This window comes from Paroedura picta, chromosome 8 (assembly GCF_049243985.1).
Source record: "Paroedura picta isolate Pp20150507F chromosome 8, Ppicta_v3.0, whole genome shotgun sequence".
NCBI lineage: Eukaryota > Metazoa > Chordata > Lepidosauria > Squamata > Gekkonidae > Paroedura > Paroedura picta.
Genome location: NC_135376.1, coordinates 56418039 through 56431233, shown reverse-complemented (window position 1 = coordinate 56431233; position 13195 = coordinate 56418039). Strand labels below are relative to the sequence as shown.

General features: G+C 48.2%; 1 protein-coding gene across 1 annotated transcript; it reads left to right on the top strand.

Moving 5' to 3' along the window:
* The first annotated feature begins 1000 nt into the window (after positions 1-1000).
* Positions 1001-6641, top strand: LOC143843578 (uncharacterized). The gene is made up of 4 exons (XM_077349904.1): positions 1001-2957; positions 3425-3508; positions 3689-3772; positions 4052-6641. Exons 1-4 carry the CDS (start codon positions 2336-2338, stop codon positions 4579-4581), a joined length of 1320 nt encoding a protein of 439 aa, XP_077206019.1. The 5' UTR covers positions 1001-2335; the 3' UTR covers positions 4582-6641.
* Positions 6642-13195: the final 6554 nt, after the last annotated feature.

The following is a 13195-nucleotide window of genomic DNA, read 5'->3' as shown; positions in this document are numbered from 1 at the left end:
AACAGAGGGTTTCCATGGGTGGAAAGATTTCTACATGCAGAGGACAACTTTCTTGAAGGGGTGCCAGGCCCACCTGGCCATCATCATGGGATGGGGGGGGGGGTAGAATGGCCAGATCCATGTTGGAAAACTCCCGAGGGATGGAGCCCGAGGAGGACAAGGATCTCAGTGGGGTACAATGCCATAGAGTCTACTCTCCAAAGTATCCATTTTCTTCAGGAGAATTGATCTCTGTAGTCTGGAGATGAACTGTAATTCCAAGGAATCTCCAGGTGCAACCTGGAGCTGGCATCCCTATTTCTTGCCTTCTCCTCCTGAATGCCCCCTGAATGCTCTTCCTGGTAGACAAGGGGTCTACCAGGAGCTGTATCTGGGGGGCATTTGGAACTATAGTAGGAAGGGGGAAACAAGAATATCATGCTCCAAGAGCAGAAAAGCTTCCCTGGATCCAACCCTTATTGTTCTTGGGAAATTTGTTAGTATTTTCACAACTTTTAACATTTCATAGTTGAAAATAAGGATATACTCCTGTATTTTCACACAACAGGCCACTGCCTTAAACCAAATACCACTTAAGGCTTTACTCTGTCTGCTCTTCAGTTTACTCGGAAATAACTTATCAACCTTTCAAACAAAGAGGGTGATTTTGGTAAGGATATACCATGGAAAAACACTACAATTTGACTTCCATATTTTCATCATCAGCAACAAAGCCGTTATTGGCATATACATATTTCCATCAGAACTCAACAGGTGCAGTGTGTGAAATGCCAGGGTGTGCACTATGTAGTGTTTTAGTGTTCATGTGCATGAGTGTGCACTAGAAGTGTCCATTCATAAATTTAACTGCTTCAGACCTGATGATATGGACTAGGCTTACTATTTGCTTGCTGACAGTGGGCAGTCTTCCACACTGAGGGCCATTCCGCACAAGGACCAATGTTGCCAATTGTTCACAGAATGCAGAAACGCTGGGGCATTTCCCACGGCTTAAAAATAGCACAATGGTTGCTGATTGAAAACGCTACTAATTTGCCATAACGCACGACGTCGTTAACGATCTGCAACAATCCTGAAACCGACCCGCCAAAAGCGCTTCGTTGTAGCGCTTTTAGGGGAATCCAGAAAACTGGATTCACCCTCCGGATAGCGATACACTCCTGCAACCAATCTGCAACAGTAGCGCTAAAGACCTGTGCGTTACCATTGTTGCGGGTTCTTCAAAGTCCCTCCTCCCGAGCCTGTCCTCGAAACTTCCGGCGAACTGTTCGCCATTTTTTTTTTCTCCGAGCGAGCGGGGATCTACGAGGCAACGGGACAGCGACTGGCTTTCAAGCACGATCACTTTAGGAAATTCTGCCCGGACACCACAAGAGTTTTTCACAAGCACAGTGGCACACACCGTCACGTTCCCTAAATTTGGCCAAAGCTTAAAACCCCGTCTACCATCGGCCAGTCCTAGCGGAGTCAACGTACAGGGAGCATTTTAAAAAATTCTCCTCTGAGCGTGCCAACGAACATTCGCCGCTCGCAGTCTCCTGCTTAGCTTAGAGGGGTTCAATAGACATGATTCGTGGTGATATCATGAGGGGCGGCTTATGTGTAGTGGGTCTTTGTGTGGTTCCCGGTGCGTGCTTGTGCTTGGGTGCGGACAACCCCTTCCATTGGCGGCTAGACCTCCGGCAAGCGGAGTTGCCGTCCCCCGTTCATTTTAAAAAATTTTCCTCTGAGCGTGCCAACGAACGGTCGCCGCTCGCAGTCTCCTGCTTAGCTTAGAGGGGTTCAATAGACATGATTCGTGGTGATATCATGAGGGGCGGCTTATGTGTAGTGGGTCTTTGTGTGGTTCCCGGTGCGTGCTTGTGCTTGGGTGCGGACAACCCCTTCCATTGGCAGCTATACCTCCGGCAAGCGGAGTCGCCGTCCCCCGTTCATTTTAAAAAACATTCCTCTGAGCGTGCCAACGAACGTACGCCAGTAACATGTCATGTTTGGTTGATTTATGCTGTGGCTGGTGAATATTATTGGGGAACTGCCGAGTACTGCCGCACTTGCTCTCGGTTGAACACCGGCATGCGTTTGTGTAATGGCGGACATTTTCCTAAAATGGCTCCCGCTGCATGTTCAAACTGCTCTTCTCTCGTGTAAACGAATCAGCGCATGCGTTAAGTCAAACAACAAGGGCGCCAATCTGGCCATTAGGAGCAGATCCTGTTCCCGCGCGAGGAGTTTTGAACGTGACATGTGACCTAATGTGGCCAATGCGCGTGTCCCCTACTGCCCTCTACCAATCAGGAGCCGGCTAGTCCCTTTGTCTTTGTGTGCGGGAAGGTATATGATCCGTTGCACCCTGCACCTTCCACCACCATTTTGCTCAGCTACCAGCGAAAGCAACATGGAATCGTCTTCTCAAGCCTCGTCCGTCCCTGCAACCGGCCGTGGCCCAACTTGGAGGGACGCGGAGATCAGGGACCTGATCGGGATTTTCTCGGAGGAGAAAATCCAGGACGCGTTCCAGTCCTCCCACAGGAATAGGGAGGTATTCGAACAAGTGGCCATTAAGATGCGCGCCCTGGGCCACAACAGGACCGGCCTTGAATGCCGGTCGAAGACCAAGACAATGAGGGCAGAGTATATGCGTGCCGTGAACCATAATAAGGGTTCCGGCAACGAGAAGGTTACCTGCCCCTACTTCGAGGAGCAGCGCCAGCTGTACGGAGACGGGGAAGGATCCGGCAGGCCGAAGCGCGTCGGCCGGAGCCTTAAGGTGGTTCGGAAGCCGGCTGCCCCGGTCGAGGAACCACCCGCTGAGGAGGATCCCGGCGAGGGCACCTCGTCCAGCTTTCGCCCTCCACCCCCCGTCCAGCAACGAGCCGCGGAATCGGTAACGCTGGACCTCATCGCCATCGTTCCTGGGGAGCCAGAGGAGGCTCCTGAGCAAACGCCCCTTGCCTCCGGTAAGTGATTTTATTTTTATTTTATATTTCCTTTTGAGCAAATGTGTGTTCTGACGTTTGGCCATCGTTTTCTCGTCAGTTCGTTGCAACGCATAAGATGGTAGGCTGTGGAGTGCTTGCTGTGTTTACTATTTGAAACGGTTTTAATTTTATAATTTAATTTTAATTTTTAAAAGATTTTAAAAGATGGTAGGCTGTGGAGTGCTTGCTGTGTTTACTATTTGAAACGGTTTTAATTTTATAATTTAATTTTAATTTTTAAAAGATTTTAAAAGATGGTTGGCTGTGGAGTGCTTGATGTGGTTAGTATTTGAAACGGTCATGTTTAACCAACAGCCCCAAAATATTTGCTGCATGCCTCGCCCATAGGCCTTCTGCAGTACTTTGGCTCACTACTTTGGGAGCTTGCTTTGTGGTTCATGGTGTATGCTTGCTCATTTTTCACTATTTTCTGCTCTTGTCCACAGAGACACAGTTGCCAGGGACGGGGCCCCTCGAGTCTCCAGCAGCACCTGACGTGGATAGTGATTCGGGGGCATCAACTAACATTGGTAAGTATTAGTTAAAATAGGGGGGGGGGGCTGTTTTGACTGCTTTGTGCTTTTCTGTTTGTGCAGGGCAGCAGCACTGCTAAGAGAAAGAAGAGAGTCCCTCTGCGTTGCTGGTGTAGCCTTTGAAGCTGGCTTTGCCACCCTTTGGTCCTAGATCTGTTTTTTTTCCTTTTTTTGCAGATTTCATACCCGGAACACAGGAGGAGGAACAGCCTGGGTTGCTTGGACCTCCTGCACGGCGCAGGCGGATACAGATTCAAGATGGTGAGCGTGCATGACCTGTTCCTTTCGAGCCATAGCTGCAGGACAATGTCGCTAGGCACTAACCATGTGCTCCCTTTTAATTGTTGAGAGTCCTGCTGTGAAAGTAGGCAAAAGTAAAAGCACACCATGGGCAAACAAACAATAGCCATGTGCTCGCCGGGGATTGTTTAAATTCTTGGCAGGAAAACACGGGGACAAAAAAGAACACCATGTCCACCATGGTGTGTTTTGACTTTATTGATGTCACTAACAGTTTTGTTTCTCATTTTTTGCCAACAGAGGTTCTTTCAGATGAGGAGGAGGAACCACCCCTGGCTCCAGGCAGCCCACCACCTAGAGGTGCGCTCCCAGCAGAGGAGAGGCTTACGAGGGAACGCGGCAGGCTGAGGCGCGTCTCCGTCTTGACAAGCGTGGGAGAGAGGCTCCTTGAGCACTGCTATGAGGAGTCACGGCGTGCCGCTGCCGCTGACCAAGCCATGCTCACACTCATTGCCCAGGAGGGGAGAAAATTGAGGGCAGTCCTTAGAGAGACAAACCAAATCCTACGCGAAGGCGTGGAGGAGGTGCGACTGATAAGGAGACTCATGGAGAGGGCTGTAGTGGTCATGGAAAGGGCCTACCCTCCACAAATCGCCCCCGCCCCCCCACCACCACCCACACCACCACCCCCACCACCACCCACACCAACACCACCACTTCCAGCACCCACCCCACCGACTCCCTCTCAGAATGCCTCCACCCAAACACGAAGGAGGACTATTCTCGGAAAGAGGAAAATAAAACCAGCAGACAAGTACTCCCCCTCCTAGTTTTGCCCACTTTTTCTATTTCATGTTATCTGTGTTTTGTTGTTTGTTGAATAAAGTTCATATTTTTGACTCTGTCTCTGTGTACCCTACTGTGGAATCTGCAAGGCCGAAAGCGGCCTCTCTAGTGATTGTCTATATTGTGGTACTGCTGTGTGGGTTGGAGGTTGGAGGGGTGTTAGTTCAAGGAGTTTTAGGAGTGTGGTGTGGGGTTAAATATGTGCGAGTTTAAGAAGTCACACTGGAGTCTTGTTATAAAATTTGCAATAACATTTTATTTTAAAAAACATTTTAACAGGGGAAAAACATTAGGGAATGAAACTTGGAGCCCCACCAGCACCACCACCCCCCACCCCCCTGGAAAACCTATTTTTTTTAACAAAACTATACATTTAACAGGGGAAAAACATTAGGGAATGAAACTTGGAGCCCCCCCCCCCAACCCCTACCCCAAAACACAAACAGGAAACAAAACTCAGGTCCCACTGCTCCCCTGCCCAGCCCCTTCCATCTCCCTCACTCTCCTGCTCAACCTTCCCACGGACCCCCGGACTTTGCGGCGGAAGAGGTCCTCATCCTCCTTCTTCTTAACTGTGTGGGGAGGGAGAAAAAGTACACATTAGTGCCACACATATTTTCAAATTTCTTTAGTTTACATGCATACACTTTTAAGTGGCCTTAGCCACAGTGTGAGAAGAGTTGGGCAGTGGGGAACATAACCTACGTTCTTCCGCCTCCCTCTGTTGCCTTTGCTGCTCAATCTCCCCTTTCAGCTCTGCCACTTGAGCCTCCAGGGAAGTAACTCTGGCCTCCATCGCACGCAGCCTTGCCTCCACAGTTTCAGCTATAGAAATCAAACAAAGAATTTAATAACACTTCAAATGGGAGCATCACAGCAGGCTCCCATATGGCTCCATGGGGGTACACACACATGGGTCTCCCGCACAGGCATAAAACTCTCACCTGCAGCCTGTCCCGAGGTGGAAGGTCCCTCTTCCTCCCCCTCCTCACGCTCAGGTGCTGTTGCCAGCTTGGATGGTGATTGTGTGGCTGGGCAAAGAAAAAGACAAATCATAATTAAAAGCACACAAAACAGAGATGAAACACAGCTGGTGGACACACCACAGTTAGAGTCTAAGCGCATAACCAAAGTGGTTCTACAGTACTGGCTGGCTAAGTCTGAGGGGGTTGACAGCATCTAAATACTTTCTCGAATTTCATTGGGGACAGTAGGGGAAAGAGGCAGCTAGTCATTCCATGCATGTTTAAGGGTAAAACACAACGAGGGCAGCACTCACCCATATGCCTCCTCATGTCCAGGGGGGGCTTCCCAGCCTTCTCCCATATTTTTACCATCTGGTCGTGGAAGACCGTCCTCCCACTTGGCTGCGGGATCCCCCCCCACTGTTCCAGACTGTTTAGGAAGTCCAGCTTAAGGCGCTTGAATTTTGTCCGGACCTGCTCCCAGGTCCGGACGTAGCCCCTTTCCCTCAGCTTTGAAGCCAACACCAGGTAAGCACCCTTGGTGTGGCAGTGGGTGCTGGCCATAAGGCGGCCAACACTTTTCGATTGGAGCACAAGCTCCAGAAGTGCCTCAGCCTCGGCGCGCTGCCAGAAGGAGCCCTTCCGTGGCTTCGGCATCTTCGGAATGACGGTTAGGGAACGAACGTGCGTTGCTCCGATAGACCACCCCGTTTTTTAAATGTATCAAAGCTGCCCACCAATAAAATTATTCATTGGAACATAAGTGGATTGATCCTCCGGTTTGACAGGGGTCGCCAATACTTCCTGGCTACCCGCCTCCCCGAACTTTCCCCATTCAGCGCTTCCGTATTGTGTTTGTCAATTTCAGTTGGGAGTTAGCATTTAGGGCTGTCAAAGTGCTTTTGGACCAGAGAATCCCCGTTTTTTTGCTGGCAAAGTACACAAACCGCACAAGACAAGGTTAAACAAATAACACAAAACTTTATTCACCAACAAGAGAGTGGGAAAAACAATTAAACACGCCTCCTGTTTCTGTAGATGTGGGTGGCTATGGCGTCCCGAACCTTGCACCCCTCTGCATAGATTCTTCTTCTCCTTGCTTCAGGGATGTCTTGTGTGTCCTCAAGGACAACAGGATCAGGTTCATCCACAGGGAAGGGGATGTTATGTCCCTTGTCCTCGCATATGTTGTGCAAAATGACACACGCGATGATCAGCGGAGTCACATTGTCTATATGCACGTGTAGTCGGGACATCAGGCAACGGAACCGGGACTTCAAACGTCCAAAGGCACGCTCCACTACATTCCTTGCCCGGGAGTGAGTGAGGTTGTAGTGGCTATGCACGTCTGTCCTTGGCCGCTTGTAGGGAGTCATGAGCCAGCGTCGTATTGGGTAGGCTCCGTCCCCGAGCACCAACGGCGGCACACGCACGCCCTCAATGGTGGCGGTGGGGTTTCCTGGAACAAAGACCCCTTCGTCCATGGCTTTCCTGAGGTTGGATTCCCTGAAAACAAGGGCATCATGCCTCCTGCCACTCCACCCCACCTCGGCATCGATAAACCGGCCGGAGAAGTCCACTGTTCCTTGCAGGAGAACAGAGCAAAAGTCCTTCCTGTTCCCGTACTCTTTTATGCTTCCCCCGGGGGCACGGATAGGGATGTGGCTTCCATCGACGGCCGCAAAACAATGCGGGAATCCAAGCCTGGCAAACCCGTCCATACTCTGGAATAAGGGAAAGAAAAGAATATAAGCCATTGCATGTCAGCGTGGGGTGTATCGCGTCTTCGTTGCTGACCTGTCAAACAAGAAAAAAAATTTAAAGGGCAAAGGGGATAGAATGACACTCACCGCTCCAAGCCGGTCTCCGAGGCACACGACTTTGCTGAACAATTCCGCCTCCATGGCGAGGCAGAACTCCTTAAGGATATCGCCAACCGTAGTGACTCCGAGTCCGAATTGCTGGGCTACTGTCCGGAAGTACTGAGGGGTGGCCAAGTACCACAATGCGGCAGCCACCCTTTTTTCAACTGGAACGGGGCGCCGCATGCCAGTGACTTGCCTCTCCATGCGTCCACGTAGAGCCTCCACGAGTTCAAAAAATGTCCCCCTCGACATCCTGAAGTTGGCAATCCAGTGGTCATCATCCCAGCGAGTCCACACAAAATTCTCCCACCAGTCAGAGGATCGTTCGTCCACCCAGAACTGTCTGGGGAACCGGACCTCTGCCAGTGCTTGCCAGCGTTTCTTGGCCGCCATGGTTACCCTTACAGAACGTCTTCTGCTGCTGGTCAGCGTTCCGGGCACCCGTTCTCGGTACTCCGCGATAGCAGACGTCCGACGCGACAAGGCGGTATTCATGCGCTGGAGCACCGCGAGCATGTAAGCCAGCAATTGAAAAATAAGCCTCTCCATTGCAACGTTGACCTGTGCTGCGGGCAGTAGGCTATGCAAACAAAAGAGTGAGGCCGACCGCGTGTCTGCCCAGGTGCATATAAGCAGGTAACCTGTGGGCGTGTACTGTGGGCGGGGATTAACCAATCAAACATGTCAATGCATCTGGTTCCTAGAAAACAATAGAAAACACGTTCCAAGGGCGCCAATGATCGGACGATAACGCGTTGCTACGGGGTTTCCTGGGTTTTTTAAAAAAAAAGGGGACCCCGACAAGTTCGGCTTTAGGGTCGAGGTCAAAGGTGTGCCTGCAGTTTGATTGACGGGCACGGGAGGCCAGAAGCGCTAAAAAGGGACCTCCTTTGTAGCGATAAGACGGAGAACCGGAAGCCTGTGGGTTACGAAAGTGGCGAGAAGTGAAAGTGCCAAATTCCGCAAAAACCGCAGCTGTGCGTTACGGGCACGGCTAGTTACATTTCGCTACTTGAAGTAGCGCTTTCACAAACGGCAACCAAATAGCAACTTTGAGCTCTGTGCGAAATGGCCCGCTATATTAAATAGGGGAATTTTGTCATTCCGCATACCTTTTTTTTAGTGGAATATAGAAGTCCTAGTAGCGGTTCATTCATTCATTCCCCACAGGTTTCTGGTCTCGCTGGAATCGCAACAAAGGAAGCGATTTTTTTCCTGCACTTCTTCCCGCCCTTGGCTGTCAATAAAATGGAACAGCCAATGGGCTGTTGTGTTCATGCTCCCGAAAAGCCCCTTTCCCTTTAAGAACTGTTTTTTAAAAAACCAAACACACCCGTTGCAACAAATCTGTGTTCAATCATTGTATCGGAAAGGCCTTTTTGCTGGCGTAGGAGCTGGCGATTAATCGTTTACATGGTCCTCAAGTAGAAAAAAAAATCCCCCGCCCCCACGGGCACGATTTGTGGCCGAAATTATGGGCAGTGCCGAACAGGGGGCTGTGTTGTGCTTGGAAACTTAGGGAGCTTTGTTTTATTTTAAATCACTTCTGTGGAGGGACTTTAGCCAGAGAAGCCTCGCTCGTTCATTGCTTTTGCAGGTCTAAGGGAGAAAAAAATGGCGATCGCTTCTCCGGAAGTTCGGGGCAAGAGCGGGGGAGGGACTTTCTTTCTACTGCTACATTGAGAACACACATGTCTTTCGCTGGTTTGTTGCAGCTTGTGCGCAGAAGTGTAGCGTTTTTTTCAGTGGGAATCCACTTTTCCTGATTCCCTGAAAAGCACTACAACGAAGCGCTTTTTGCGGGAGTGTTGCAGGAGTGTTGCAGATTGTGTGCGACGTCATGCGAAACCTTGAATTTGTAGCGTTTACCAAAGGATCGCTGCCTTGTTGTGGCAAGGGGGCTTGCGTAGTTCAGTGAAGCTATGAGCTATACCGTGCAGGGCCACCCAAGACGGACAGGTCATAGCTGAGAGCTCTGACAAAAGGTGATCCACTGGAGAAGGAAATGGCAAACCACTCCAGTATCTTTGCCATGAAAACTCTATGGACAGTTCCAATAGGCATAACGATATGACGCCGGAAGATGAGCCCCTCAGGTCGGAAGGTGTCCAATATGCTACTGGGGATGAGCAGTCGGCTAGTACGAGTAGCGCCAGAATGAATGAAGCGACTGGGCCAAAGCCGAAAGGACGCTCAGTTGTGGAAGTAACTGGTGGCGAAAAGACAGTCCGATGCTGTAAAGATTTTTATTCCATAGGAACCTGGAACGTCAGATCCATGAATCAAGGCAAGCTGGACGTGGTCAAACAAGAAATGACAAGACTGAACATCGACATTTTAGGAATCAGTGAACTAAAATGGACAGGAATGGGTGAATTTAATTCAGATGACCATCAGGTATACTACTGTGGACAAGAATCTCGCAGAAGAAATGGAGTAGCCTTCATAATCAATAAGAGAGTAGGAAAAGCAGTCTTGGGATACAATCCCCAAAATGACAGAATGATCTCAGTTCGAATCCAAGGCAAACCATTCAACATCACAGTGATCCAGGTCTATGCCCCAACCACTGCTGCTGAAGAGGATGAAGTTGATCAGTTCTATGAAGCCTTACAACACCTTCTAGAAGCAACGCCAAAAAATGATGTGCTTATCATCATGGGGGATTGGAATGCTAAAGTAGGAAGCCAAAAGATAACCGGGATAACAGGCAAGTTTGGCCTTGGAGTACAAAATGGAGCAGGGCACAGGCTGGTAGAATTTTGTCAAGAGAATACAATGGTCATAGCAAACACTCTTTTCCAACAACCCAAGAGACGACTCTACACATGGACATCACCAGACGGTCAACACAGAAATCAGATTGACTATGTGCTCTGCAGCCAAAGATGGAAAAGTTCTATCCAGTCAATAAAAACAAGACCAGGAGCTGATTGTGGTTCAGATCATGAGCTTCTTGTTGCAAAATTTAGGCTTAAATTGAAGAAAGTAGGGAAAAGCACTAGGCCACTCAGGTATGAACTAAATCATATCCCCAACGAATACACAGTAGAGGTGACAAATAGATTTAAGGAATTAGATCTGATAGACAGAGTGCCTGAAGAACTATGGATGGAGGTTCGCGACATTGTACAAGAGGTAGCAACTAAAACCATCCCAAAGAAAAAGAAATGCAAGAAATCAAAATGGCTGTCTGAGGAAGCTTTACAAATAGCTAAGGAGAGAAGGGAAGTGAAAGGCAAGGGAGAAAGAGAAAGATACACCCAATTGAATGCAGAATTCCAGAGAAAAGCTAGAAGAGATAAGAATGCCTTCTTAAATGAACAGTGCAAACAAATAGAAGAAAACAATAGAATGGGGAGGACCAGAGATCTTTTCAAGAAAATTGGAGATATGAAGAGAACGTTTCATGCAAAGATGGGTATGATAAGGGACCAAAATGGTAGGGACCTCACAGAAGCAGAAGAGATTAAACAAAGGTGGCAAAATTATACAGAAGAGCTATACAAGAGCGAGCTTAACATCCCTGATGACCACAATGGGGTAGTTACTGACCTGGAGCCAGACATCCTGGAATGTGAAGTCAAATGGGCATTAGGAAGTCTGAGCAACAATAAAGCTAGTGGTGGTGACAGCATTCCAGTTGAACTATTCAAAATCTTAAAGGACGATGCAGTAAAAGTGCTACACTCAATATGCCAACAAATTTGGAAAACTCAACAATGGCCACAGGATTGGAAAAGGTCAGTTTACATTCCAATCCCAAAGAAGGGCAATGCCAAAGAATGTTCAAACTACCGCACCATTGTACTAATTTCTCATGCTAGCAAAGTTATGCTCAAAATCCTACAAGCTAGGCTCCAGCAATATGTGGACCGAGAACTTCCAGAAGTACAGGCAGGATTTCGAAGAGGCAGAGGAACTAGAGATCAAATTGCCAACATACGCTGGATCATGGAGAAAGCTAGGGAGTACCAGAAGAACGTCTACTTCTGCTTCATTGACTATGCTAAAGCCTTTGATTGTGTGGAGCACAACAAATTGTGGCAAGTTCTTAAAGAGATGGGAATACCAGAGCATCTTATTTGTCTCTTGAGAAATTTATATGCAGGTCAGGAAGCAACAGTGAGAACTGAACATGGAATCACTAACTGGTTCAAAATTGAGAAAGGAGTGCGGCAAGGCTGTATACTGTCGCCTTGCCTATTTAACTTTTATGCAGAGCACATCATGAGAAATGCGGGATTAGAGGAGTCACAAATTGGGATCAAGATTGCAGGGAGAAATATCAACAACCTCAGATATGCAGATGATACCACTCTAATGGCAGAAAGTGAAGAGGAACTAAAGAGCCTGTTGATGCGGGTGAAGGAGGAGAGTGCAAAAGTTGGCTTGAAACTCAACATCAAGAAAACAAAGATCATGGCATCCAGCCCTCTCAATTCATGGCAAATAGATGGGGAAGAAATGGAGATAGTAACAGATTTTATTTTCCTGGGCTCCAAAATCACTGCAGATGGGGACTGCAGCAAAGAAATTAAAAGACGCTTGCTCCTGGGGAGGAAAGCTATGGCAAATCTAGACAGCATCCTAAAAAGCAGAGACATCACCCTGCCAACAAAAGTGCGTTTAGTCAAGGCTATGGTATTCCCAGTTGCAATGTATGGCTGCGAAAGTTGGACCATAAGGAAGGCCGAGCGTCAAAGAATTGAGGCTTTTGAACTCTGGTGCTGGAGAAGACTCTTGCGAGTCCCTTGGACTGCAAGGCGAACAAACCGGTCAGTCCTAGAGGAGATCAGCCCTGACTGCTCTTTAGAAGGCCAGATCCTGAAGATGAAACTCAAATACTTTGGCCACCTCATGAGAAGGAAGGACTCCCTGGAGAAGAGCCTAATGCTGGGAGCGACTGAGGGCAAAAGAAGAAGGGGACGACAGAGAATGAGGTGGCTGGATGGAGTCACTGAAGCAGTAGGTGCAAACTTAAATGGACTCCGGGGAATGGTAGAGGACAGGAAGGCCTGGAGGATCATTGTCCATGGGGTCGCGATGGGTCGGACACGACTTCGCACATAACAACAATAACAACAACAACCAAAGGTAAGACTTCTGCTATATTTAAGTCATGTGGAATGGACCTCAATATCCTACCCTCAATGATTTGAAGAATAAGGGGGAAATGGGGAATAGCATTGATTATGACACTCTAGAAATACCTCCTATCTCTGTGGAGATATAAACAATAGAGATTGGAGGGACTATTCACCCAGAAGTGATTCTAAATTTTGACTCAGAAATAATATCACATCCTCCACAATGCTCTAGGAATTTCTCTAGTATCTACTATCTTTACCATAGAGATTGTGAAAATTCCTAGAGTGTCACAGAGGATGTAACACAACATTCCCTGAAACTGCTTCCCGCCCCAGCCTCTGCCCCCTAAATTTCAGCATTTGCCAGCACAGATCACAACCCTCCTATGGACAGATCTGAGAAAATAGGTGAAATTGCTGATAAATAGAAACAAGCTATGCATTTCTCCAGGCTGTACCATTTATAGTGTATTTTAATAGCATTTAGTAGTTACTTTTTGTACTTCATTACAACTTCTGAGATAGGGCAATGTAAAATACATTCACCTATTGCCTGAAAGTTGGGGAATCCAACAAAACTCTGTTTCCTAACTAGTGTCACTTGATTCTACCTCTGTGATGAAAAGGGGACACAAAAATCAGGCATTCAGCTGATTGTCTCTATGTTGAATGTTCTGC